This window comes from Dromaius novaehollandiae, chromosome 1, assembly GCF_036370855.1.
Source record: "Dromaius novaehollandiae isolate bDroNov1 chromosome 1, bDroNov1.hap1, whole genome shotgun sequence".
In the NCBI taxonomy this organism is placed as follows: domain Eukaryota; kingdom Metazoa; phylum Chordata; class Aves; order Casuariiformes; family Dromaiidae; genus Dromaius; species Dromaius novaehollandiae.
In genome coordinates, this window is record NC_088098.1 from 98,137,349 (window position 1) to 98,164,818 (window position 27,470).

A 27,470-nucleotide genomic window follows, 5' to 3' on the forward strand; every position below is an offset into this window, starting at 1 on the left:
GGCATTACAGCAGCAAAACTCGGTACTAATGGCAAGGGGAGGCCCAGCCCATACTTTGCTGAATTGTATTGCCAACTACAACTGTTCCAGGCTCATGTGAAAACACCCCAGAAACTAGCTTTACACAGAAAAGATGCACTCGGCAATTAAAGGCTCCCCTACCTTCTCCCTTTTGCCATTCTCTGCTTTTTCCTTTGAGCCTTGCAAGCATCCTCTTTGCTACTCTCTTAGGAGCGGACTTTGCTCTTTTGTGCCTTACTGTGTATAGAGTAGGTTCTTCCACTCAGGTTTCCCAGGCTGGGGCTGCAATCTGGATTAGAAGGAGTTTCAGGCACAGAACAGTTTCTCCTGCACTGATCCAGGGGCACCTGGTTAAGAGGGTGTTATCTTACTGTTGGTAAATAAACGAGAGCAGCAACTTGTGCAAGAGTTTTCGTGTGCTGCCTGTTTGCATTTAGGATATTTTTCCTCCTGGCTTTTTTTTTTTTTTTTTTTTTTTTTTTTTTTTTTTTACATACATCATGCTATTAATTCACTTGCTGAGCCTGTCAAGAGCCCACATTATCTCACATGAAATAGCCACGCAAGTATCTGTAGCTAATTTAGGTAGCCTGAGGGGGACAGGAGCCACCTTCTCCTCTGTTGTCTTTACCATGACTGGCACAGTGATGACATATACTTCCTTACTGGTGCTGTAACTAGCTTCATTTCATACTTGGTATGACACTAAAAGTTGTTCATGCTTTGGCACTGTAGTATGATTTCACTGCAAATGCCAACAACAGCCTAGTGGTCCAGAATTTTTTGGTCATTTTCTTTATTCCCTGATTGCCCATTACTATTTGATTTATAATATTCTCCTGAAGAACTGATACGAGGGAAACAGTATCATCATGGGCGAAGTAACAGGGCTATGGTAGTATCAAGACAGCAACATTATTAAACATAGCTGTAACTATGGTAAGGTGGTACAAGATAGATCTTGCACCCTGCTCCAAACCACCTGGCTCTTCTTAACCTTTTTATCCAAATTATTTAACATTATATGATCCACAGCAATATTACAATACTGTTTGGCTTTCTAACCCACCCATAAATAGTTATTCCTTCCTACCTACCTACTGGGTGAGGGAGGAAGAATCATGGATTACATTTTAACTTCATAGAGTTTTACCTGCTGAGCTCTTTCTATGCCATTCACAACCTCACACACTTCCTAGGAGAGGAACCGTCATACTCTATCAAATCCACAAGTATTTGATGCAACTTTTCTATTCTTGTCAGTAACTCCAGCTTATACAGGGATTATGTTTTAGAAAGCCTCACTGTTTTGTAATTGCAGTGCGGTTTAGAGGCATCTATTTCCATATTTGGGCTCCTTTTATTAAAACTCTCAGTGTTTCTGGGACATGTTGATTTGTCCTGCATCAAGTTCTACACAGCCTGATTCCCAGTACCTGGTAAAAGGTCTGTACACCACATAGCACCTTTACTTGCACTTAATATTATGAATTTTCTCTTTTCTACAGAGCTAAAGTCATAAGATATGTCAGAGAGGCCTAAATCACCTTTTGCTTCTGTGAAACTCCATCTTGCCTGGTGATGCTCAAAGTTAAATGAAATTACATGTAATGAGTAGACCTTAAAAATCCTTATTCTTTTCACCGTTGTCTTTGAACTTTGTCATTTGTTAATACAATGCTTGGATGAACCTTCTGGACATAAGCAGAGTAATTATCAGGCTTTTTTTTACACAGCAAAATACACTATAAATAAAAAAGCTAAATGAACGTAACAGCTAACAATTGAGCATTAAAATACTGACCAAATAAAACTGCCCTCAGAAATTGACCCTAAGGTAAAGGTTTTGGAAAATATCATCCTTTATTTTTCCATAGTTCTCATTGTCATTCTCTGTCTAACCTGCACCTACCTACTGTGCAATCTTAAAAGATAGTTACTAACTTGAAAAAAAGTTACTAACTTGAGCAGTCAGTAAAGGATTATTTTGTTATCTGCAAATACACAACCTATGAATCACAAGTAAACTTTAGTACTTCTTCACACAGAGCTCCTAATTCAAGTCAAAAGTCCTATTCTCCACTTGTTAGTGACTATGCCGGAGTGACACCACTGAGGTGTGTGAGGTAGCACACTGGCTTTGTATGAGAGTTATTTCTTCCTAAGTATCTCTGCTTCATCAGTCAGTTGGTCACGTACAGAAGCTAGCACTATAATATATAATTTTACAGTTCCTGAAAGGTGCAAAAGTGCTGTTATTGGAGTTGGGTTGGAAAAGTTGCTCCCTTTCCTCTAGGAAATCTGGAATTTCTCAGCTCTTTGAAATGCTTCTCTGATCAAATGTATACTCCTGATGAGCTTCTCTTCCCTTCATTTGCATGCATGCCTACGCATTTGCACCCCCTCTCCAGCCCAGTAATTTCATAAGCCTCCTTCCTATAGTTTTTTATTTTTTAAAGAACAAAAAAGCAAACAAAACAGGAGGAAACAAGAACGTTTCAGTGCTGCAATTCCCCTCACTCAAAACAGGTGATCCTGGCCTTTAATAATTATTGATATTTTTGTATTAAAAAGTTTATTGCTAACTCATCAATCCATTGTAATATAGCCCGACTCCCTGTTCTGCACTTTTCTCATATTTATGACTAGCCCTTCACCTTATACCATAGCCCAGCTACAACAGAAAAGGTGGCCTCTGAAGGTTAATCAGCACTGACATTGCTGCAAGCACTGAAAGCACCATGTGCATGGTTTGGAGCATACCTGCTCGTTCACAGCACACCTTCACTGGATTTCAGTAGCATGCACAGACGATCATCAGGAAAAAGGTGAGCACTTGGCAAGACAAGCAGTCTAGCTCACGCACCTTTTTTAATCATGTAAGTTTTTTCAGGAGTTCTCAATAATGCAGAAAGCAAGATATCTTTATCTTCAAGACTCTGGTAATAGCTGTACCTATGACAGAAAATACTGTAAGCCCAAAATGATTACCCACCAGACCAAAAAAAGAAAAAATAAAGTTTAACCATTACAGAATGCCCCTTTTCTGTTAGGCAAATTAACTACAGTAATAAATACCCAATTATCCAGCCCTGATAAAGCATTAAAGGTCTTTCAGAAGGCTTCTGGACTGGACAATGCAGGTTTGCACCGATTTTCCTGGTTTACCTGATTGGAGCAGTCCAAGTATAGGTTTTAGATTTAATTATGCTGAGATGCAGCTCCTCCATCTTTTCTGAAAGCACTACTATCCAACTACTTACATTTAGAGGAGTAGTATTTCCCTCCCCCTCCATATTCAAGCACACAATTTTTCTGAGCCTCAGCACAAGGGTCACCCTTAGCTTAGTTTACCCTGTAAGTTTATGTAGTGATTGAAGTGGGTTCACACTTAAAATTATATATTTTAATTTCACAGTTCAAACTGTGGTTTGTGATCCCTTTGGAGGCGTAGGAATCACAAAAGGTTTCAGAAGAGATCTTGAACAGGCATGGTTCCAGTGACCCTGAATAAGCAGGGAATAGCTAATAACCTTTAGCTGTTCACATGAGCGCAGCTCTGTAAGTGGATGTATGAATCTAAAGAAAGCATTTCCAGACAGTACTTACAACCTTTTCTCATTCCTGCACTCTCAAGAGCATGTCAAATGCATCCTCCCAAATTTTAGAACTGAGTAGTGCCTTCATAGTAATACAAGAAATTCTCTTATCACAGAGGAGTCATTTTAAGCTTACTAGGATTAACGAAGACTGACAACAGATACACACTGCTCTTCTGTTTTTAAAAAGTTATACAAGGAGCTCCTGTTACTCATCAGTCCCTATCTCCTCCCACAGTGTCTTTTGGTAACAATAGTTGATGGTTCATATCGATCAGTCTGAAGTGATTAGAGGGCAATCTATAATTATACAAACTTCATTCCCCAATTGGATAACATTTTTATGGAGAAACAGAGCATCTCCCAAGCATAACCATCTGCAGCAATCGAAATAACACTGAGAATATTACTGTATATTCAATTAGTGATCTGGGGAGAAAGACAGTGGAAAGGCAGATGGAAGAGGAGCTACTCCTATGAATTTCTCTGTATTAGTAGTTACAGAAGTCCAATGTGATAGCAACAAGATCTCTCGCAAAAACAACTTGAAATGGCTTTATTTTAAGTATATTAGCACAATATTTACAAAATTATGTTTCATAAATAAAAACATTTTGGGGGGTAAAGGCTATAGATATTTAAAATGTCCAGTAGTGAGATTTTTTTTTATATATATACCCACACATATATACACGCATACATACACATAAAAATGGAATCATAGTTATGAACAACTTTGGTTTTAAATTACTGGTGGGAAAGAGCTGGGTAAATCTATGAATTTTAAACTCACATTTTTAAATCTGTACATACAAGAAATCCCTTAACACAACAGCACAGGGGTGGGGGGCTGTCTCCAATTTCTGGAACAATTTCTTCTTCAGTCTGTACATGACCCCACTGAGTCCTAAATTTTTCAGCAATGTCCTAATAACAGCTTGACCTCATCACCACAGTGATACAAAACAGATTCTACTGCAATTTGCTTTACAGTAGTTAATATAAAGCTATTAAACATTGTGGTTTTATGAGGCAGAATATCTCAACAGAATTCCAGGGTTTTTCTATTCCTCATCTGCTCGACTTTCAACTTACAGGGGAATCGGTAATTACAAATGACGAGCTCTGCATACTACTTATCAGGTAAATCCTTTCACTGAAATCTATTAATGGAGAGTAATGTCTCCCATCTTCAGGTGGACTGCAATGATTATGGAACAACTGATACCAAAAGATTTGTATATAGGATCTCAAAACTTACATGAATACTCTCACTGACAAACTTCAAGGAATGAAAGTAAATGTAAACCATGTTCCCTTCTTAAATGTTTCATCACATGTATAACCCTCTTCACAGTGGATAATTCAACTTATAGTGAGGGCTGCAATATAGGTTGTTTTAGTGGTTCAGTCCTGCAGCCCTAGTGAGAGTAAATACTGTTAAATCAGATGCCTCAATTGAATTTTGAGGACTTATTGATGCACGGAGTCTGCATCAAGACTACAGCCTTCACGGGGACCTATGCAATGTGCACCCATAACATGAATATTAACCCTAAGTTTATATAACCCAACTCTGAGACTTGCTCAATTACTCAGAATCTTTAAAAAAATGCATTATACTACTATTGGGCAACAGCTTTCCAAACAAAGTTTTAAACTGTTTGAAGGAGAAAAATTTGTGCCTCTGAAAATCTTATCCTAGTACCAATGGAGACAATGTGAAGATTTCTACCAAGCATAAATAAAGTCCAAGAGAAACCAACTGTATTTTGGAATAACTCTTGAAACAGTTGTAAAACATGGTAAAGTCTCATGGAATGTGTAAAATCCTATAGAATTGATCCTAAATGGACTTTTATCTATACTACTTACACATATAAGAAAACTGAGCCTCCTCACTTTTCATCAACTCCTCCTGCTTATTCTCTATTTTATTCCTTTGTGACATATTGACAGCATCATAAACGTGGGTCAGAAATAATTTAGTCCCAATTTCCATTCAAGAAAGCAGATTTTAAAACTGTTAAAAATAAGCTAAATAGGACAATTCCTACTTTTCTGAAGCATCAATGTATCTTACAAATCCACTCAGTTAAGAAAGCCTGAAAGTGGTTCCAGTACTACAGACTGTACAATATGAACAAACATAAGAATCACATTCAGCATGAAAATTACTAGGTGCTATGCTCTGTAACTCCAGCACAGAATTTGGCTCTAACAGCTGAGCAGTATTTCATCAAAGAATATAAAAAAAGAGGCACCGAGAGCTCTCTCACTGTACTAAAATATTGGCCACCAGAGCATACATGACTACTGTCTAAAGAGAGGAATATTACTGTTTTGTGGAATTAGGATAACTCAGGTAAACACTTGAGAAGACGTGAGAGTGAACTTCGAACTTATCTAATTTCATGTATAAGCAATTTTTTTCCCTGTAAGTTCTGCTGAATGTCAGAAAAGAAATATTTGTACAAATCCTACTTCCTGCTCATATCACAGACACATGACCACACCTTGCCCATGCACACAAATAAAGAAAACAATCTAAATGGTATTGCAATCTTTGGGCTGAGCAGGCCCATTATCAAAGCAGTGACTGATGATGGTTTTGAAAATAATACCACTAAGGATACTACAGGAAGACCCTGTGGTGGGCAAACAGTGCTTTTTATATTCTCACCCTCAATCACACCATATATACCATAACAGAAGAAAATAAAGATCACACATGTGGGTAGACACACAGGTTCCTCGCTACAGCTGCTGTGACTACAAAATTACATCATTTATATCAAAAGCACTTTTGCCACACATGCAAAACAGCTAGTTTCCTGAATTTCTTCTCTTTGAGTAGTGCATCTTCAAGGCCACGGTGTATAAACAACGGTGAATTTCTTTCCACACATCACCCACCTCCGCAGGAGAATCAGTTCTTCTCTTTAGTTACACTAGAAATTAAAAAAAAAAAAAAAGAAGAAGATTATTCAGGAAGAGTTTTAACAAGGAACATTTTGTGCTGCCTATCCAAATTATAAATTTAAAAACTGCTTTTGTTTTTAAATTTCAACTTTTGGAAATAAGCTTAGCATCCAAGTAACAGAGAAGAGTAGTACTGACAAGCAACCAACCAATGTTTCAGCTTCTCCACAACAGACAAATGAATACTACGTTTTGGAGCTCTAACTCATGAACGGGAACAAGTATAGTGGCTCCCAGCCTTAGCTGTCTGCCCTGTCCTGCCTTTACTCCTAGTGCTGGTTTCTTAAACACGCCATATTGTAAGCTAATGTGCTTCAGCAGCTGAACTATCCCTGCAGAGTGTGAGTGAATTTTCAAGGGAAGGTTAGGGTAGAAAGCAGGTACAGCTCAAAAGATTCCTGCCACCAGCTTCTGAGTCAGAGCCCTCAGCTTTCATCTGTAAAATCTGTTATTCTGAGGAGCCATCTCTCAAGGCAGAAAAAGCAGTTGGGCATCTAATCCTACCCTAAAAAAAGCAAAAGGAAATTGATAATTAGCAGATTTTTGTGTTTTTGGAAGTTCTACCTCAACGTTGGAATGCTCTTTAGTGGAGGTAGGTTTTTATAAGCCTGAGTAAGACCCAAGAAGAAGCAGGCAACTTATTTAAAATTGCATCTCCAAGCAAAATTCCATGCTGTTTTTCAGCAGCAAATGGTGATTGTACTGATCCCACCCTTATCTAACTTCCTGTAAATTTTGAAAAAGAATGCAATGGACCTGTAAGTATTTACTTGTTTCCTGGTATCAAAGCACTGCTGAGAAGGACAAGGAATAGTCGCTTCTAAAGAAGGAACTACCTTTTACTTCTCCTTTCTACTTCAAATTATAACAACTGGGGTACATTTTAATCAACATATCTAGCAGATATTGATGCAGTTGTCCTCTGTACCAGAAAAATACATGTGTTCCCATTGGTTTAGAAAACAATCTTATGGCATACTTGGATGAATCATATAACAGTAGTCACAAGCAACATAAGTCTAGTCAGTACACAGTATCAGTACATAGTATTTGTAAGGAAGCCTGTTTTTAAATCAACTGACATATCTTATTTCAGTTAGGGCTAACTAGTATCTCATTTACTGTCACCTCGTCAATTCACGCCTTCTAGAAATGGCGTAATTTACATTTTTTTCAAATAAATTACCAGGTTTAGAGTGGTCTTACTCTTTTTCCTGACTAGCAAAATGTTTTATTTTGATGCAAGAGTACTAGGCTAAAGGTTTAGTGATACCTTGCGGCAAGCTTGCTCAGTTTCCAAGCAGAAACTGAAGTACCAATAGCATCAACAAGTGCTCCTTTATCCTGCTCCCATAAAAGGAAGTATAGCTTGCTAACAGGAAACTATGAATAGAAGACTGTTTTCATTTTCAAACCTGAGCATCTAAAATTTAAGCTCTTAAATGAGAATGATCTGATGTTTAAAAATACCCAGCAAACTCAGTTACCCTACTGATGGTTACGAGCTGCAGGAACTGAGAATCTTTGAATACTCAGCAACCTACTTCAGGTACTGATTTGAGAATTTCAGGATAAGTTAATTCAGTCCCTTTCATTTCATGGCTTATTATAAATTAAAAAGAGTCTGTTTACACATAATATGTGTACATATGTGTTGCCATTTTACAGGCTATTATAAAATTTACAGGCTATTTATAAAATTGAAAAGGAGGACTAATCCCAGCATTGAAGATATTTGAAATCAGAAGAAATTTTAAATTAGGCCAAACTATGAAACTTTAACCAATGAGCAGAAACCACACTGCACCTTTAAATCTTAATGTTCAATACTCTGCTTTGTCAAAAACATGTTCAAGTTATTTAAGCAGTACTTAAATAAGAAAGGTGTGGTTCAGTTTTGTTTTTTAAAAATCACTACCATCTGACACTGAAAAATAAAACAAAAAAAAAAGTGAATTTGATTTCTATAAAAACAATTTAACAAAATCCAGAGATTTTAAATAACATCTAAAGCGGGGGGAAGAGAGAATCCACTTTTAAACCACTTCCATGTGGCCTTCCATGAGAGATCACCAATTAAATAGGTAGGGAAGGTTTAATTAAAAATTTAAAAAATAAAAAACCCCAAAAGATTAATTCCACTGGGAAAGAAGAAATCAGAATCTAAAAAGTACTGTAATTTGAAAAGAACATTTTACACATTATTTATTCAGCCACTGGCTGAATGCTCTGAATCCTGGTAGTGAGAGGTGGGGGAGATGCTAAGACTTGGAAGTGTTGCACTGAACACACACAACCCAGGAAAACATTCCATACACCTTACATGCAACATGAGCATAAAGAAACACTCATACACAATAACTGACATTTCACAGTTGATAAAAAAAAAAAAAATTCTAGGTAGAAGTTCTCTCTCACTGACCCACCCTCATCACTGCTTAGAAATACATATTCTCCCTCTATGTTTGAAACAGGAAATATTTATTCTTTCTATTCAGTGAAATATAATCTGACTTAGAACAGTATCTGCACTGTACTCCAAATTTCATCATATTAGAACTGGGTAACTTTAAACATTAAAATCCCCAAAGATGCATTAGTTAAAATAAACATTTGGAGATGTATTTTGACTCACCATCGTTCTAACATCACTCCTTTTGCATCTTTAAAAGCCAAGCAAATGGATTAGTGTTTAGCCAAACAGTAAGAAATGCTTTATAATTAATATTTACAATAATTCTAAAATACAGGTTATAACTTGCCACTACTTCTCAGTATGCCAATTAGTGAACAGTATATTAAAAAAAAAAAAATGTATTTCAGGGCCATCCCTCTGTCATTGTATAATTTCCCCCATTTTAAAGCGCTATCAGAATTTCCCAACATCACAGTGGAGTTTTCCCAACCGAAATAAATATCCAAAGAATACAGTAACACGGATAGATTTTGCTATAGTCACAAGTATTTCACTGAAATAAGTGATGGTGAAAAAAAATTAGCGCCAGCTATCAAGAGCTGTCCCTCTTTTCCTCTTAAAAGTTGATCTCTTTTTGCAAAGCAAATACAGTGCCTGTAACATCCTAAGACACTATGCTTGTCCTAAAGCAGGCAAGCAATGCCATTGGCTAGCTGGCACACCTGTACAGTAGTACAAAGCAGGGCTCTTTATGCCAGCAGTGGTAGGCATAATTTCACTGAAAAATCAAATTCTTACTACCTCACAGAGCCACAGAACTTGACACACCTATCTGCCACCTTGCCACCTCAGTGCTGTTGTAATGAGAACTATTTTTTGATCTACTTCCAAAATTAATCCCTTAATTAGAAGATAAATCTTGAACACCACCTACCATTTAATGGTTCTTCTACAGCTTTCTGCAAAACATTTAAAAATATATATATATGTATAAAATGCCTTCGTGTTTATTTTTGGCTCGCCACAGTTAAATTACTCTAATTGACATATACAGTAAGTAGTGATTCTACAAAAATTAAAAAAGCTGAAAGTTAATAAAATTGATTATTGAAGTACTGAAAAAAAACCAAAAACAATCAATAACTGCATTCTCCAGGTTATTTTTTCCCCACTATGCATCTCATTTTCCCAAATGCAATACCTCTAGGTGGCAGCAAAAGGCATGCAGATACTACTTTTAAGAACTAATACCATAACAGATTATTTCTGCAACTTGATCAGTAGTTAGGAATAAAATAGCATGACTAAAAAAAACCCCAAACAGAAAACCCCACAAAATGAAAGCAAAAAAAAGTCAAGTATTCAAGTATCATCTCCTTCTGAGGAGATGACAAACAGCTGTACCAAATAGTACCAAATAGCTGTGCATTAGTCTGGTAGGCAATCATCAGAAACACAAGCAATCTGCAGATGTGTTAAAAATTTAATAGGTAATTAAGAAATTTCAAAATACGCACCTTTTCCCCCTCAGCCTCAAGAAAGTAACAGACATCATTTAAAAAGTGTGCCCCAGTGCCAAAATGAAGCACAGTCCACTGACAGCAAGTTTTTCCTAGTCTTTAGATTACACAGAATAAAAAGGTATTTTCAAAAGTCCTTCATATCTCTTTATCACCTCAAAGTACAGCAATATATGCTGAATAGTCCTTAATGGAAACAAGCAGCATATTAGCACACTCAATTTTCCACCACGTCTTTCCATGGCTTCCTTTCTACAACCTCACACAAATTCAGGGGCACAAATTATTGTCACTCGAACACTTTTGTATTTGACCTTCAGCTAACTGCAGTTGCAAAAACACATAGATTTTTAGAGGCTGAACTTCCCAATGACCTCCAAGTTTTAAAATTTCTTTAGATTTCATTTCTTTCTCCAATTCATGCACTAACATGGTGTTTAGTACAACACATTAAATTGCAACTATTTATTTGTCAAATCCTTGCTGCACTGTGCAACCAGCTCATACAGAAAATAGCTTATAAAGAGAAAGGAGTTCCACAAAGGCTGAGCATGTTAGTTCACATCTGAAGGCTTTCTTATAAAATAGTAAGGAAAAAAAAAAAATCTCTCCTTGCCCAGTTTGCTTCCATTCTACAAGTAAACATGAACATGCTACTTTAAAGACAGTACTGCATTTTGAAAGAAGTGTTTCTGTAATACACTTAGCTCATTTTTATAATGGAATGCACTTCGTGCACCTCCTCTCTTTTTTTTTTCCCCCTCTTTCTTAAGCTTCATGTACTTACCACTTTCCTTCCCTAAGAGACCAATGCTCTGAAATATTATTCCTTAAAATGAAAATGGATGAGAAAAAGCAAAGGAAAAATCTCTGTTATCTTAACTCCGGTCAGTTGTCCTGTCCCGTTGTTAGAAATCATCTTTCTACAATAGCTGTGGACTGCAGAGGAAACACACGGCTAAGCTTGTCTCAAATGATGTCTGGCAGCCATGAAATGGGATGACTTAGCATTTGTCCCACTTCACTGATACAAGGAAGTTTTACTGAGTTTCTATAGTCATGCCTTTTTACTTGCTTTCACAAAACTCCAGAAAACAGGCTGTTCATGTTTGTGGACCACTAGAAAATACAGTGCAAGTCTATGAAAATAACTGTTTGAGGAATTACTACTCTAGAATCAAAAAACTGACTAAAACCAGTCTTTAAAACACCCAAGTACTTTTTCATTTATTCTGTGCGACCTAAAGACAGACACTCTGCTTTCAGATGGTCTCATCAATATTAGGGGCATTATGGAGGGGGAAGGGAGGGGATAATCAAGACAACAGCATTTGCATAGTTGTGAATTCAAGAGAACATTAAAGAATTCTGGAGTAAAAAGCTTTAAAAAAATAAGACTTAGTTCTTATATAGGTCACCTATACAAAAAAAAATTCAACAGTAATCTCCATTTACCTTAACAAAAAAAAAAAAAAGACATTAACCAAAAGTCTTTATACTCATGTGAAAAGACTAAAAGGAACATTGTAGCATTGTGCAAAAGGAGCATCCTAAAAGGAACATTGAGATTCCCTTCACACTCACTGCCTTCTTGCGACAGCCCTTGAAACTCCTTTTGGGCACAACAGCTGGAATAGCTCTTAGGTATGCCGGCTGCTAGGGTGGCAATTACAGTACTATTGACACACTCAGTAGGGACAGTGAAGACCACCAACTCACTCAACATGAGACGTGTTACACAGCCAGAACTTTTGCTTGCTACCAACCTGGTCTGAATTCGAACTAGTGAAGAAAGGCTCAGTATCTCACTACAATCCCCTGAGCCATCTAGTCACCCCAAATTTATTAATTTTAAGCTTACCCTTGGAGGTTGATGCTCTCTTATGCGGGAACCTAAAATAATTGCCAAGAAAAAAAAAATTAAGAATTGAGCAGACAAATGAATAAGTTCTATGACAATAGAATAAAAATATCTACCAATAAAACTTGGAACACAGTAATAACACAAGACTGCAGTTTTCCTTACCCAAAACTACTTTATGAGACCTGTAAATCCTAACAGCCCCCAAGCACTTTTCTGTTTAGGACGTGAATATTCTTATCATACGCAATCTGCAAATTAACATGGTTAATTAAGCTCTGCACGCAGTTTTGTGATTGTTTGGCATGTTGGAATCTACTCATCACAGTCAAGTTCAACCTCTTCAGCCAGCATAATCAAAGTACAACTGCAAGATTTATGCAGACCATTACCACATAGCATCAAAGAAGTATAAACAAGTAGCTTATAATGTCAATAAAAATTATTTTTACATTGTTAAAAGGCTAGCTTCACCTCTGTTACATTTCTGACTGGCTTCCATTCATCTCATATATTAGGCCTTCTGCCTTAACTTCTTCTTTAGTGGAATTCCCACACCCACACACAGATTGCACATACTAAACCTGGAAGACTGCATATGCCAACGCAGACAACCCTGAGCTTACTACACGTAAGTCAGTGCGAGTCTAGAAGCAAAATATCTCCACCTGTATGGTTCTGTGTCCAAAGTAACACGCTGTCTGAAGAGCCTTCATGCACAGCTCAAAGCAAATAAAGCCACTCTGCTCTCAGAACCAAAAAGTCCACATAGCATTACGCTGTGGTATGCCAGCCTAGAGATGTCTGCACCACATTCCTTTTCACAGCATTGATGTACTTTTTGCTTACTTAGCAGGCCTGACTGCCTTTTATAACTTTAAGCTTTCTTCTCTTTGAGACCAGGTGAACAGACAGGGTTCTGAAACAAAATATTGCTATTCTTTGCTCCTACTTTTAAAATTAAGCGTAGGAAAAATAGGATTTAATAAAATGAAAGGTCTGTCTTCAAATCCCCCTTAAGTAAAAGTTCCATATAACCAGTGGAAATCATTAGGCAGATTTTACTTCTTTAAACTTATATTCTGAGTGTATCTGCAATAAGCTTTTGTTTGCACCATCCCACAGACCACTCTATAGAATCGTTGAATTCCTTTTGCTCTTTTAGTTCCTTGCCTCAGCTAGGCAACTGCGTAACTCCAGAGCATAGAAACAGCAACTTTTATCCTAGAGCTTAAACACTCTTACTTAAGAAACCTGGCTGTGCTGACTTCAGGATGGATTATTACAATAAGCTGTATTTAGAATTTTGCACTCAGATTCCACACAGTCTCCATGAAACAAAGCCAATACAAATACACAGTTAACTTCTCAGTATTTTTTTTTGAACTATGTAATTGTGAGATCACACCTTATATCTAAGTAAGCTATGTGTATCTCCAGAAAGCACAGTACAGAAAATTGCTCCTCTGAATGTTTCACTGAAGTGGTAAAAAATTAACGTAGAATATATGTGCTACTTACCCACAAAACACACATAAACCAGACTAAGCAAAGCTCCAATAGCCATAATTGCTAAGCCAGCAATCACAACAGAACCATGTAACACAGGACAGGCTGTTAAAAATAAGATAAAAAGAAATATAATCTGACACAAGTTAAAGCAAACACATCTATTTTCAGATAGAACTGAATACTGAAATGAGTAAGCCTGACAAAAACAGAAGTAATCTAATCTATCTTTCAAGGCTATCCCAGAACTATTTCTGCATCTCTTTTTCTGCATATGTTCTTTAATTATACAAAGGCTTTTACTGATTTATCCTGGTAATAGTTTAGCTGTAATATTCTACTGTCATTCACTGCAATTGAAGACATTATTTAATTTTTCAATTTAAGCTTACATCTTCAATCCCAGTTTTTAAAAACTATAATGGCATTACAGAATGCAATACTATTATTGATAAAACAGTAAAAAAATGGATAAAAAAGGAGAAGGGAGAGGACTATGTAGATCTGAAGCAAATCTGCCAAAGATAATAGGAAGGCTCCAAGTTTACAATGACACCCCAGAGCAGAAACTGGCTATTACAACCCAACCAGATCCCATTTCAGAAACTTCTTGTTCTCTGATCTTTCTTATGATCCATGTTTCCTGGGACATGGAATCGCTGCAAATACTTCCAAGCTCATCAAGAGGAGAAGGAAGGGAGAAGACAAAGGAAGGGGTAGAAGGGAGAAGGGGTGTTGCAATGTGCTGTGTTTAGTTGGTGTTCCTTTTCAACAGAGATTGTTTTTTTCAAGTCTGAAACAAAATGTCAGCCATTACTAGACTTTAACAGTTCAAGATTCCTTCCTAATTTGCTGTTTCTGAAACAGTGAAAGGCAAACGCAATGACATGCATTCCCCAGCAGTTCAGTTATCACTCAGGTACAAGCAGAGATTAGCAAGAGATTTATCCATCTGAACATCAGAAACTGCTTACGGCTCTACTTAGGTTTTTGGTGGGTGGGGGGGAGGAATAAATACTGTAGGCCACAGTAAGAATAATGTAGTAATAAAGATCAATAGTGGTTTGGGGTGACTCTTTAGTGTACTCAGTATTGCAAAATAAATAAACGCACAAGGTGGTTTTGTCTATTTTTTGTTTGTTTGATTTTAAAGACAGCTGCTCATAGGATGCAATCATGCTAGATACAGCCACACTAATGAAACTGGTGTACATAATATAGAATTTATTTAGCCTTTGGGCTATTCTTCCTTCACCAGATAAAACAGCATTAACACAGTAGTCCTGAAGTACAGTTACAAGAGTTTTATTGCTAAAACACAATGTGGTAAAGCCATTCTCATAGCATTCTAGTGTTACTAAGAAACATTCCCATCAGGTGTAGACAAAGGTAAAAACACACTTTTACAGAAGATAAACTTCTTACCTGAGACACACAGTGCAAAACCAGCCACAGCAATTATATAACCAACAGATTCCAAACTTATCAGAGCATATGCTGTTTTTGACAGACTATCCATAACTGGGAAAGGAAGAGAGAAGAAAAAAATTGTAATTTTAAAAACTAACTATAGGGAAACAAAAACTAGATCATTCACACAAAGCTAGGAATCAAGTTCTCCTAAATTCCAGCCAGCCAATGTTTACAAAACAAGCTAAGCAAGTCACTCAGGGCTTTCTTTTCCTTAAAGCACAACGCGCGCACGCGCATGTAAAAAAACCATAAGCATAAAAAAAAAAGAAACAAATACATTTTGAGAGTTAATTATTCATCCCAATTGCAAGACCCAGAAAGAAGGAGCAGGAAACACTTAGACATTCTACACTAAATCCCATTTTCCAAGCAGATAACTTATACCTCTTCCCTGCAACACCTGAGTCAACAAAAATCAGGATAGACATGTTGTTTTGAGATAGTAGGAAGGTCAGGAACCCAGCACACTATAATAGCACCTATTTATGAAGGATGAAAATATCATGTAGGTTATGTGAGTTGGGGGGGGGCGGAGCCTTCAGTGTATCTATCAGTACATTTTTGAGCTGGTAAATAAACGAATGCTCACCCATTCCAAATAGAAGGCATTGAATTGGCATTAAGATCACGGCAGGGACTACAATTAAACCAAGTCCTGCTCGACTTCCTCGAGTATAGCCATCTGCAAACATTTGTACATAAATTAGTAAAACAGAAATCCTTGGTTGGAATAAAGCACAAGCAAAGTAAGTATAACATCAGTTTTGTCAAATTTTTAGGGTCCCGAAAAGATCCCACTTTAGCACTAGAAGTCACTCCCTAGCCCCTGATATTCACCTGAGGCAGGAGGACAGAAAATAGAAGTCAATTTGTAGCCTCTATCTCCCTATGGCCATGGCCACCTTGAGGGCCTGAAAATCACAAAGCTATTTCTGTAATTTTATTCCATTTTAAAATTATTAGATGATAACAATTAGCCTACTAAACTAGGGTAGAGGTTGATTTGTGCTTATTCCCGTCAACTAGGAAGAAAATTTTATTAAACTTACCTGGTACAAAAAGAATAACACCTACAACAGCAACAACTGTGAAGATGCCACATGCTATAATAATGCTGATTTTCTTCTGAAATACAGTTTCAAATTTTGATGCTTAAAGACAAAATAAAGAGAAACAGAGGAAATTCATCAGACATTCAGATTCTCTCACAAGAACACACAGATCTTCTGATTTTTTAGGAGACCTTATTCTTGACAACAATCCTAGTCATAACTATAATCACTAAGATCTCATTTATTTTCATTGTTTGATATGGTTAGTATCATATCATATGGCTTACTCATATCAATGAAACCTGGCACTGGTGCTTTAGTTAAATTATTAATCCTGGCTTCTATCAGTACAGGCCAAATGCTATCAAAATCACTCTGGGACATGATACAGGTTAATTCAGTCAGATGCATTATTGACACCTAAATAGTACTATAAAAATTTGTTATTCAGGTGAATACTAGACAGGGATTTAGAAAGTCCAAGTTTAATTCCCTTCCCAGTGACACTGTGCGATCTTAGATGCATCATTTTGGTTCCCACAGGAACAGGGTGACGTTCCCCTCTCATTGGGATGCTTTGAGGATGAATACATTACAGATGATTTACACATTCAGAAGCCATATATAGAACTAATTAAATAGCTGCTATCTCAGAAATGCCTCATTCCAAAGGAGCATTTCAAATCAGTAGCGCTTTAGTGGCCCTTGGGAAAGAAGAAACAGTACAAATGCATTGTAACCACCAGCTGCGTTTGTTTCTGCCTCATGCATTATCACAACACTATCAGGCACAGCTTGTTCCAAGCTTGAAAATTCTGAAGCAAATCCCCAATAACTTTCATTTATTTTGAACTAAAACGTAAATTGGTAGTCACTAACAAAGACTGAACACACACAAGAAGTAACTTCAAAAAGAATAATGAGGAGTTTTTACTGAGTTAACATCCTACTTCAATACCTTGCATTAGCACAAAGATTATATCACCAGGATACACTAAATATTTTGGAGGGTATGTGCGAAAAAAGCTTTAATACTATTACACCCTGCAAAAATTATAATCTACACACAAACTCATGGAAAAAAAGCTTATAATTTGCAACAGCACTGACAGCAGAAACATCACTACAAAGCAGACTGAGCTCTAAACACAGACCTTTTATGCCATGCTCTGTGTTGCATAGAAAGGCATACAGTTGCTGAAGATCTTAACCCTAGAAAGCAATCTCTGGCCTCCAGTAAAGTAGAGCAGATTGACCCAGATCCCACTGCTCAGGGCTAGCCAAACTAGTGCCTGGATCCACATTGCATAACTTTGGCACCATCTGACACCCTGAAGCCCCAAAACAGGTATCTTACTGATGAGGTCATGGTTTTTCTCAGTTCAAAGGTCCCAAACTCTGCAAGTGCTACTGCAACCTGTCTGACTAGTAACTTTGTAACTTGATGCCAAAAAACGTACAATACATGCCCTGAATGTGTCTGTGAAAGAGTGCAAAGCCTGCTGAAAGGGAGTTGGAGGACTACACAGGGCAAGAGTGTAGCTGGATGTACTCTTACTGACAATGCCTGTAAGTAACAGTGCTCACTATGAACTATCCTCAGAACCGTATTTGACTTTAGTCTATCCTGGTACTAGTTGATTCCTTCCAATAGAAAGCCCAAATGTGAATGACTTATATAATGCACTGTGGATCTTCAGGAGAGCATTCCGCAGCAAACCAAAAGCTAAGTTATCTGACAGAGAAGACATACCTCTGTGTATTATCCAGATCAATTCCACCACACATCTTTTATATGTAAGCATCACCTTTCATTTTACATGGCTGCCTTTATACAAGTGATTTTAGGGCTAATTGACAGTTGCAAAGAATTAAAAGGTCAATACTTACCAATAACACTTAACTGAGCCCAACAAAAAATAATGGCTAAGAATAGCAACACTATGATGCAAGCACTTTCCACTGGAAGAAACCATGATCCTAGAGAATGAACAAAGAAAAATGATAGGAAGAATACGAAAACTGATGTTACCAGCTTTACATTCAGTGCTCCTTTTAGTTTATACTCTAGTATGTTCAATACTATATTTAATGGTTAGTCTGTTAAAGCTTTTAATGCTATAAAAGCTATGACTTCTACCTATTGAATTTTTACTCTAATCTTGTGAGTGACAGTCTATTTTTCAGTATTTTAGTTATTGTAACATTTTCCAAACTGTAGATCTTAATCTCCAGAGCAACAGAGGACATATGTATACTATTGTCTGGCAGTGCAAGCTGGAGAGCTTGTGGAATTACATATGGCACAGCAGATCAGCAAAGCAATGTATGTAGGCTAATCAGGGAAGGTGGCATGACCTGTGAAGTCCAATTTGGTGTTTCTTCAGTTATTTTATTCTACCCCCAGTGACTGTAATACTACTATAATATACTCAAACCAATTCAGATGTGCGATATAGAATACAGGAGCTAACCTAAGTGAGGGGAAAACACTGCTTTGTTAATTTTAGAAATCACACATTCTCCTTTATGTCTTCCCACCGGCATCCTCTTGGCTTTCTTTCCTTACATCTCAGATGCCTTAGGCTGCCCAGTCATCCACGTTGTAAGATCATGCAAGCCGCCTTCCAACATGCATGCAGTTATTCCTAAAATATCCCCCTACTGAACCAGAAAATACAGTTGATTCTTGCATCTCTGCTCATAACATTATTTAGATTCATTCTCTGGAATTCAAAGTCTACCTTTCTTACATTATACTTGCCACTATTCTTCTGCCTCTACACTTCCTTCTAACAAGATTTCTCATCTTCTTTTTGATGTATAATACTCATATGTACCCTCTATACTTAAAAACTTTATCTGCAGCTCCGGAAACATGGAATTAAGTAGCAATACCTCACAGCTTTCAATGTCAAGTGTCTTGAAGAGAGTTTGAAGCTCATGCATTCCATAGAAAGCAACCTTAAGTAGAACGGAAATTAAGAATTTTGACTTTACCTAACGGGGTCAGCTCAATTGTCTACTAGTTAGTAGTGTTAGTAATAAAGACTATCAATCAAGATCCATTTTTCTAAAATAATACTAATGCCTAGAAGAAAGGAAAGCATTATTTCATGACAAGAGGATATGGCTTCCTACACTTTCATTCCCCCTGCCCCCAATGAACAGTACTACAAAGTTACATCACAACTTTTACAGGTTACTCAGAACAAGGATGCTAAAGATTAGATGTAACTACAGGTGTGCATTTCAGGCTCATTTTTTCCTTGTATCATAAGATACGTTCTTCTCTTTGCATTTGACATTTTCAAATTCTTCTTTAAATCAGTATTCTGGCTCAAAATCTGTCATTCACATTTCTCACCTGGTATCTATATTCAGATCTAACCCAATGAAATAATTCTTACAATGTCAGTCTGGCATTTTATTGGAGTTTTATTCATCTGATACAATTCAGCACAGGGTCACCACAATATCCAGAAGTGGCACACACCATTTGTACGTGTGTCACTGCACTAGAATGTTGTGCCATGAGGAACACCACCTGTTAACAGACAGTGCATCTACCAATATTTCAGAATCTGCCTTGAAATGACAGATCCTATATATTAGTAATAACGCAACCATGTCAGCAAGGCGGTCTACACAAATCCACTGCAACTCCTGCACAGGTGCATGGGTTAGTCCCCAAACTGATCACAAACTCTGCAACTGTGAGTTTGTGGCCAGTGTTTATTGCTACTCTTAAGTTGCACCCTTTTGTAGTAAGAGACTACATAAGTGTTTCTTTCAGAAAATATTTAGCACTACTCATAAGGACTATGGGTTACTAAGAAATAGAGTCTGTAGCCATAATGAGCATATAAAACCAAGGAAAAGTACATATAAACACAAATGCAGGAGATGGCAAGCTAAGCCTAGCAAACACGCCATTTCACTCTGTGCTAGAACAAACTGTCAGAGAAACTGGTATTGGTACAGGATTCCAAGAAATTAGCACTGTAGTCAACACTTCATTTGTTTGACAGTTTTGAATTGATAAAAATGTGGATGCTGTGAAACATAATTATTTTTTTTCCCCTCTAGGGTCATCGTTGTGACCTCCAGCTCACAACACAAATAAAAGGAAATAAAAAAGATACTAGAAGAGGATGGATGGAGGAACATTTGTCAGCTTCCTAGGGTTAATACATTGGTTTTCATTTATATTTGCAAAAAAACAGCCAGTATTGAACAGTAACTTTAATACACAGTTGTCTTCCTCTGGATAAGCTGAATCCTACAGGCAAATCCTAGTGATTTAACTGAGAATTATTCATGAATTGAAAGTATCTGGAAACAGAGCCTGAAAAGTAACTTTGTTTCCTCTGCAGCATTTACAGATGACATTACCAGGTGTTCTGAACACAAAAAGCAGTCACGAAGCCTGGTACCTGCCAGGACTTCAGCATTGACCATGGGACCTCCAATTAAGGTGGTCCAGTCTCAGAACGTAAAAGCACTTTGTATATAGAAATGTTTGCAATGTTCCCAGTACATGCAAACTGTGCGTAAGAGGAACAGCTGAACACACTCTCCTGGTAACACATTGTTCTCTCTTACAATATTACCTCTGTAAAAAGATCAGTTGGAAATACTACTAGAGATAATACGAGTTGACTGTTCAGAATGACAGAGCGAAGACTGTACAGGACTTCCATTATTCATTAACTTTTTAAAAACTCATTTGCTACACTTTCTTGTATTAACAGTGTGTCTCAAGAATCTCTTTAGAATATTGGAGCACAGACACTTACAAATTAAGCAGAAATTTTAAAGAAAGAACAAGTGATTATTTTACCTTCAGTTAAACCCTCAAACATAAGCCTAAGTTTTACATTTTCTAACATATGTTCTCAAACCTAACATGACCTCGCCGCTATAAATTCTTCACCAACCATATTTTTCCTCTGGTGTTGTATTTTCATCGCTGCAACTGACAACTAGAAAATGAAATTAGAAAAATTGCATCAGTTTTCTGCTCTGTAGTCTTTATACCTCTTTCAAAGCTAAAGTTCTAAACACAGAGAAAGGTAAAAAGAAAAATCAATAGTAGAACTATATTCTGCATCATGTAAAATGTTGTATTACTTTAATTAGTGACCTTTTGGAAAAAAATCACCAAAACAGAACACCCACTCTTCAGTTAACCTTCATTAACAATGGCACAGTTTATTTGCAAGTGTGATTCTGCTACCTCCTCAGGCCTTGCTTCCTCTTCTAGAGCTGAACACCGAATGACAAAAACATCACCCGAAGAGGCCAAGTAAAGCTTGAGAGGAAGTTTTAATACAAGGAAGGAAACTGCCTACTCTTCTTTCCGTTTTTTTGGCAGCATTTTAAGAATTGAATAATTTTGTAGCATCCTCACTCTTTCAGTGGCTGTATCCCTCTCAATCCACTTCAGGATTATGTTTGTTTTGCAGGGTATATGGTTAACTCAATAATTAGAGCAAACTGTGAATTACAGAGATGTTTGCAGCAGGATACAAGTAACACACTGTTTGATATTCAGAAATGTTTTAATGACAAATGATAGCAAAAACTTCCTGGGACAATTCTAAGTGCACAGGGCAAGATTTTTCATGTGCTATTTATCTGTAACATATCCAGTGCTTCTGAGAAACCTTCCAGAAGCAAGAATCAAGTCTACTTTGCAGAACAGATAAACAGTTCACATGCACACGTTCGGTGAAACTGTTGCTTCTGCAGAACACTACACAGATTGTGCAGGTATAGCAGATCCCATTACTCAGTAGCTAAGGAACTAAAGCATATGGGCTGCCTCTGACAAGAAGACAAGGTAAAATGGCTTACTAAATGAGAAACTCATCACTGAGATTGAAGAACTGGATCCTACATTCTTGGTATCTTCAATTTCAAGTGGTATATTGTCATATTTCCCTTTCCCATAAGATCTTGCTCGTTTGCTTTCCTGGTAGGTTCTAAAGCAACTGCAGACAACTTACCTGTACTGTTCTTAAGCTCAACTGTAGTTTCTCCTTCTCTGTTTGATTCTGTCACTTCACAACTGTAATTTCCAAGAATTGCTTCTTCCTTGTCAAGTAGTATAGAGGCAACACCCTTGGATAAATCCGATTCAGATACTAACTTAGCTGATGAAAACATGGAATCCCTAACAGCCTGCCGTGTTCCATCAAAAGAAAAAAATAATTTTCCTTGTATTTTCCACTTAACGTACATGACCTTTTTATTGTTTGCTTGTAGATTAGTCACAATGCAAGGTAAGAGGACACTTTCATTACAGATATTTCTTTCAACAAACGTGGTTGGACTAAACAACAATTGTGCAGAACCTAGAAAGAAAAATGAAAATTGACACATTCAGAATTATTTCTTAATATACAAGACAAGAAAAAAAACAGGAAAAAAAATAAAAAGAATTACAACAGGTGACTTGGGAAGACAAAATCAACTCTCCTGAAAACCCCCTAAAACAGAACATCAGGCTTTAAAGGGGCAACAAAAAAGGGCATTATTATAGTTCTGTCACAGCCCTATTCATAGAGCTTATTCACTCTCACATCTAGATAATGTACAGATTCTATAACCTACCATAAATAGAAAACAGTAATAAAAGTTTGTGCTGCAGCTCAGATGGACACTTCCCCTAAAAGATGTGCCATACACAGAAAAATAATGCACTAAGACCTATGCAAAGCATATATGTAACATTAAGCACAAGCAGCGTCACTGATGTTCAGATTTTTCCTACTGGTCACTCAGGCACCTAAAAAAGGAGGTACAGTGCCAGATAAGCATCCTTTATAGCTCGTTAACGACACAGGGAAACGACTACTCTATTGAGATTCCTACTTCTACGCTTCCTAGAGAAGGAAGGCAAAACAGCTTAGTTAAAAAATGAAGATATTTGTCATTTGTTCCTTCTGAACTCTGAAGGTGGAGCCAAATCCCCATAGGTTTAGAACATTTTTTGCAAGTTCTCCTTTTCCTTTCTGATAAAGGAAGTGTACACACAATAGTACAAACTAAATAAGATTCATGCTTATTTAGTACTGGAGTATATAGATAATAGAATTGAAAATGCAGAATTTGCAGCAAGAAATATCCTGTATTATAAACCACTGTGATTAATGCTAACTATGCCACTCAGTGAAAGTACTGAAAAAACATCACATCAGTATTATCACTTTGATTAGCACTGCTAGTTTTTATCCTTTCTCTCCCACCTTGCACCTCCGTTCTAAAACGGTATTACTGATCACTGTTTCAATAAACTGCTAAATCCAATTCTAAGATTTTATCTGAAAGTAAGATCCATTCATCAGCTCTCAAGAACACCAACAATTCTAACATCAGTATTAAAGTTACACCAGGAACCTGAAGAAAGAGGGTAATTAAACTTGCAAAGTATGAAGGATTTGAATCCTTTATTTTCTGTATTTTTCATCTGTGCAAAAATCATAGTTCAGTTCCATCCATAATTATCCTAATAGCCATAGCTCCCAGAAGTCCAAGTTACTTTAATCATTCAAAGAGCTTGATTATACCACCCCAATAAAACCAAAGACAGGAAGAAATAGGAACAGTAAAACAAGAACACAGCCCCTAATACTGTAAGCACACAGACTTACAAACTGGAGTGGATCCAGTGACTTCAGTGGGACTACTTACATTCACATGTTTAAAACAACTCCAAATTCTAGTATGTATTTCATGACCGAATTCAATTAGGGGAAAAAATGATACAAGTAGAGTCTCTATTTGCAGTAGTTCAAGTTTTTCAGAGCAACAGTCCTGAATCAAATTTAAGAAGTACTCAACTCTGAAACTTACTGCTTTAATACTATCACACAAGTCACTGGGTCACTACTGAATATCACAAGCTTACACTAAACTGATTAATATGTATTATGCGTGATAGCACTTTACAGTGACAACAGAATTATTCTCTGGTTTACACACTGTGGTGCATTTTAAAACTGTACCTCAAAAAACAAAAATAATAAAAGCAGATGAAAGGGAAATGGTACCCAAACCCCAAACTACACATTTATCAGAGAATATGTAAAAATTACTTCTAAAATCCTTTAGCGAGGCTCATAAAAATAAGTGCACAAAATTAAAAACTGTACTGCTTCAATGGTTCTTCTCCTGAAATAAATTCCACGTGTTTTATTTTAACACTATCTTACGGTAAAAGATTTCTGTTTTGGGTTTTCTTTTTGCCCTTTTCTTTGGAGCTGGCACATTTATACTTTGTAGGAACAATTTATTCTCCACTAGCTCCATTTCACTGAGAAATGCTGACTTGCAGGTAAAGGAAGCAACTATACTTTTAAATATTTACCAAAGCATGTAAAAAACAACCATCTTGAAGGAAAAAATGCCTGCAAAAATTGCTCATGATTTTCTCACTAGTATTAAGCCATCAACATTTACAGCATAGTGATTCAACATGAAAATCCTAGAAAAATACAACTATTCCTATGTTTAAAAAATAATGATTGTAAATTAGCTGAACAGAATACAATATAGGGTAATATAATACAGGATAACACAGGATAACCACTTCTATATCTAACCATCTCAGTGGAAGGAGTCTCAGCAGGCAAGCAGCACTGAATGGTGGGGATCTCTATGTTACTGATTCCACCAATTTGCTGTTGTGTAGTCTATGAGAGCTGGCACATTTGGCCTGAAGCAAAGTAAGAAGTACTCATGTGAACTGCTCCACCAGCAGAGCGCTCAGGAAAGAATGAGCAAGCGTGCAGACAGCCACCAACAGAAGCACAGAGACAAGTATCTGTGGTACTGTCCTTCTGAAATCTAACTACATTAGTAAAAGAGGATACCTACCTACCGTCTCACTATATGGAACATGACTGCTTGCTGCACACGACATTGCTACTATCAACTTCTGACATTCTTCTTGTGATACGAGGCAGTCACCAGACCCTTTATGCAATGGTTCCCAAATTCTGCAGGCAGTGGGCTACTAGGCAGCTACTAGCCTCAAACTTTCTGATGGATTATCAGCTTAGACACATAAAGGTGGCCATTTCACAGCCTCGTTGTAAGGATTTGGGGAAATTTGTTTCTGGAGAATGTGCAATTGTGAACCTGCCACAGAAAAGTTGTTTCCAATGATATAAGTAATGCAAGTTCAGGCATATTGTACAATGTCTAAAATTAGCTGAACTTGCTAGTTGGACCTGCTGAATACTCACATTTCTTTCTCGCCGAATTCAAAAGACTCTAGGGCACTCAACATTTAAGTCAAGCTGCTTCTAACCCAGGAACCCAAACGTCAATTTGATACTGGCTTTAAACATGTAGGTTTGGAAGTCCTACTTATGAGAACATATATTTGCACTTCAGTTAAAGTATTTTAACTTTTTTAACCACCACCACCAATCCTGTATCTTCCTGCAGCAGCGAAAACAGGTTAGATTGCTAGGTGCCATTTACACACCAGTGACACCAAACTTTTTATATGAGAAACTGCTGTCAACCTTAGAAATTGCATAGCAGACCACCAGTTCGATCATCATTTTTCCCGAGAAGACACAATAACGCTAAGCTGCCCTAACGCTACAACGACCAGAAAGACGCGGGGCTTTGCGCTGACCCCGGTCCCTCCTCTTCCCCCGCAGCTTTCCAAAGACCCGGCCACCCGCCCGAGCCGCGGAGGAGCAGGAAGGCGGCAAGGCGCAGTGCCAGAGCGCACACACACACACACACACACACACACACACACACACACACACACACACACACACACACACACACACACCCGCAGCGGACGGCAAGGTACAGCCAAACATCCCATCCCGGCTCTACGACAACCCACGGCAGCGGGGAGCTCCGGGCAGCAGCGTTGGAAGCCTCCGAGCCAACCCGAGGGAGCTACACCCCCGCGCTGCGCCGCCCGGCTTCCGCCCGCCTCTCCCCTCGCCGCCCCGGCACCGCGGGCAGCCGCCGCTCCGCTCCGCGCCTCGCCGCCCCCGCGCAGCCCCGCGGCCGCCTCGCCGCCTCCCGCCGCGCCCTGAGGGCGACACCCGCCCCTCCCCCCTCGCCTAACGGTCCGAGCGGGGAGCGCGCCGAGCGCAGCGCGGGCAGGCGGCTCTCCCCTCCCTCCCTCCCCCTCGCACACGGAGCCATCCGCTGCCCCCGGGCCACGCCGGGGCTGGGCCACAACCCGGGGCAGGCGGCCGGAAAGGCGGGGGGGGGGGGGGAAGGGATGGTGTCACAGTCCCCGCTACCCCCCCCCCGCCCGCCCCCAAACCCAGCCGCGGGGGTCGGAGAGACGCGGCAGAGGGCGGCGGCGACAACTCACCGGCGCCCGCGGCGCTCAGCAGCACCCAAGCCCCCAGCACCCACATGGCGGAGCGGCTGCAGCGGCCAGGACGCGCCACAGCCTCGGCAGCTCGTCGCCGCAGCGAGCGGGCGGAGCCGGGCGGGGGGCGGTGCGCGGAGGGGGAGGGGGAGGCGCCGTCCCGCCGCTGATTGGTTGCGGCCTCCCCCGCGCGCCCCTGATCCCCCGCCGGGGCAGTGACGGAGGAAACCGCCCGCGGGTGGCCGTTGGGCGCCGGCGCTCTCCCGCCCTCGCCGTTTCCTGGCAGCGGGCGCAGCCGCCCCTGCGCTCCCCGCCCGGGGCGGGGACGTGGCCGCGGCGGCGGCCGCAGCGGTGGGTTCGTGGGGGGACAGGGCCCTGCTGGCCTCCGGAAGGAACCGGGCCCTGCGCTGGGGGCAGGCTGGGCGCCGCCGGCTGCGCTGCTCGGCCCCACTCCCGCCACCCTCCTGTTTGCCCGTCCAGAGCAACCAGAATAGCCCGCAGGAATGGCTTAAGCCGACCTCTTTTATTTTTTTTTAAGTAGTTATCACGGCATATTTTCCATGGCCATCTGGTGTTTGAGCTTTGGGGTCATATATATGTATGTGTATATATATATTTGGGGTCATATATACACACACACACAGATATATATATTTTTTTCCATACACACACAG

The 27,470-nt window shown here is 38.8% G+C and overlaps 1 protein-coding gene across 5 annotated transcripts; it reads right to left on the reverse strand.

The window, feature by feature from the left end:
• Window positions 1-4,150: 4,150 nt before the first annotated feature.
• On the reverse strand, window positions 4,151-27,092 carry CD47 (CD47 molecule). 5 transcript variants are annotated; one of them, XM_026112305.2, is made up of 12 exons: window positions 26,797-27,092; window positions 22,445-22,792; window positions 21,374-21,418; window positions 18,324-18,413; window positions 16,431-16,532; window positions 15,971-16,063; window positions 15,334-15,429; window positions 13,921-14,013; window positions 12,400-12,431; window positions 9,953-9,977; window positions 9,238-9,265; window positions 4,151-6,571 (listed from the first exon to the last, which is right to left on the reverse strand). In XM_026112305.2, exons 1-12 carry the CDS (start codon window positions 26,840-26,842, stop codon window positions 6,550-6,552), a joined length of 1,020 nt encoding a protein of 339 aa, XP_025968090.1. In that variant the 5' UTR covers window positions 26,843-27,092; the 3' UTR covers window positions 4,151-6,549. The 5 variants fall into 5 exon arrangements, with proteins under 5 accessions (XP_025968090.1, XP_025968092.1, XP_025968093.1 ...); XM_026112307.2 differs by lacking the exon at window positions 21,374-21,418; XM_026112308.2 differs by lacking the exon at window positions 9,238-9,265.
• Between the last annotated feature and the right edge of the window lie 378 nt (window positions 27,093-27,470).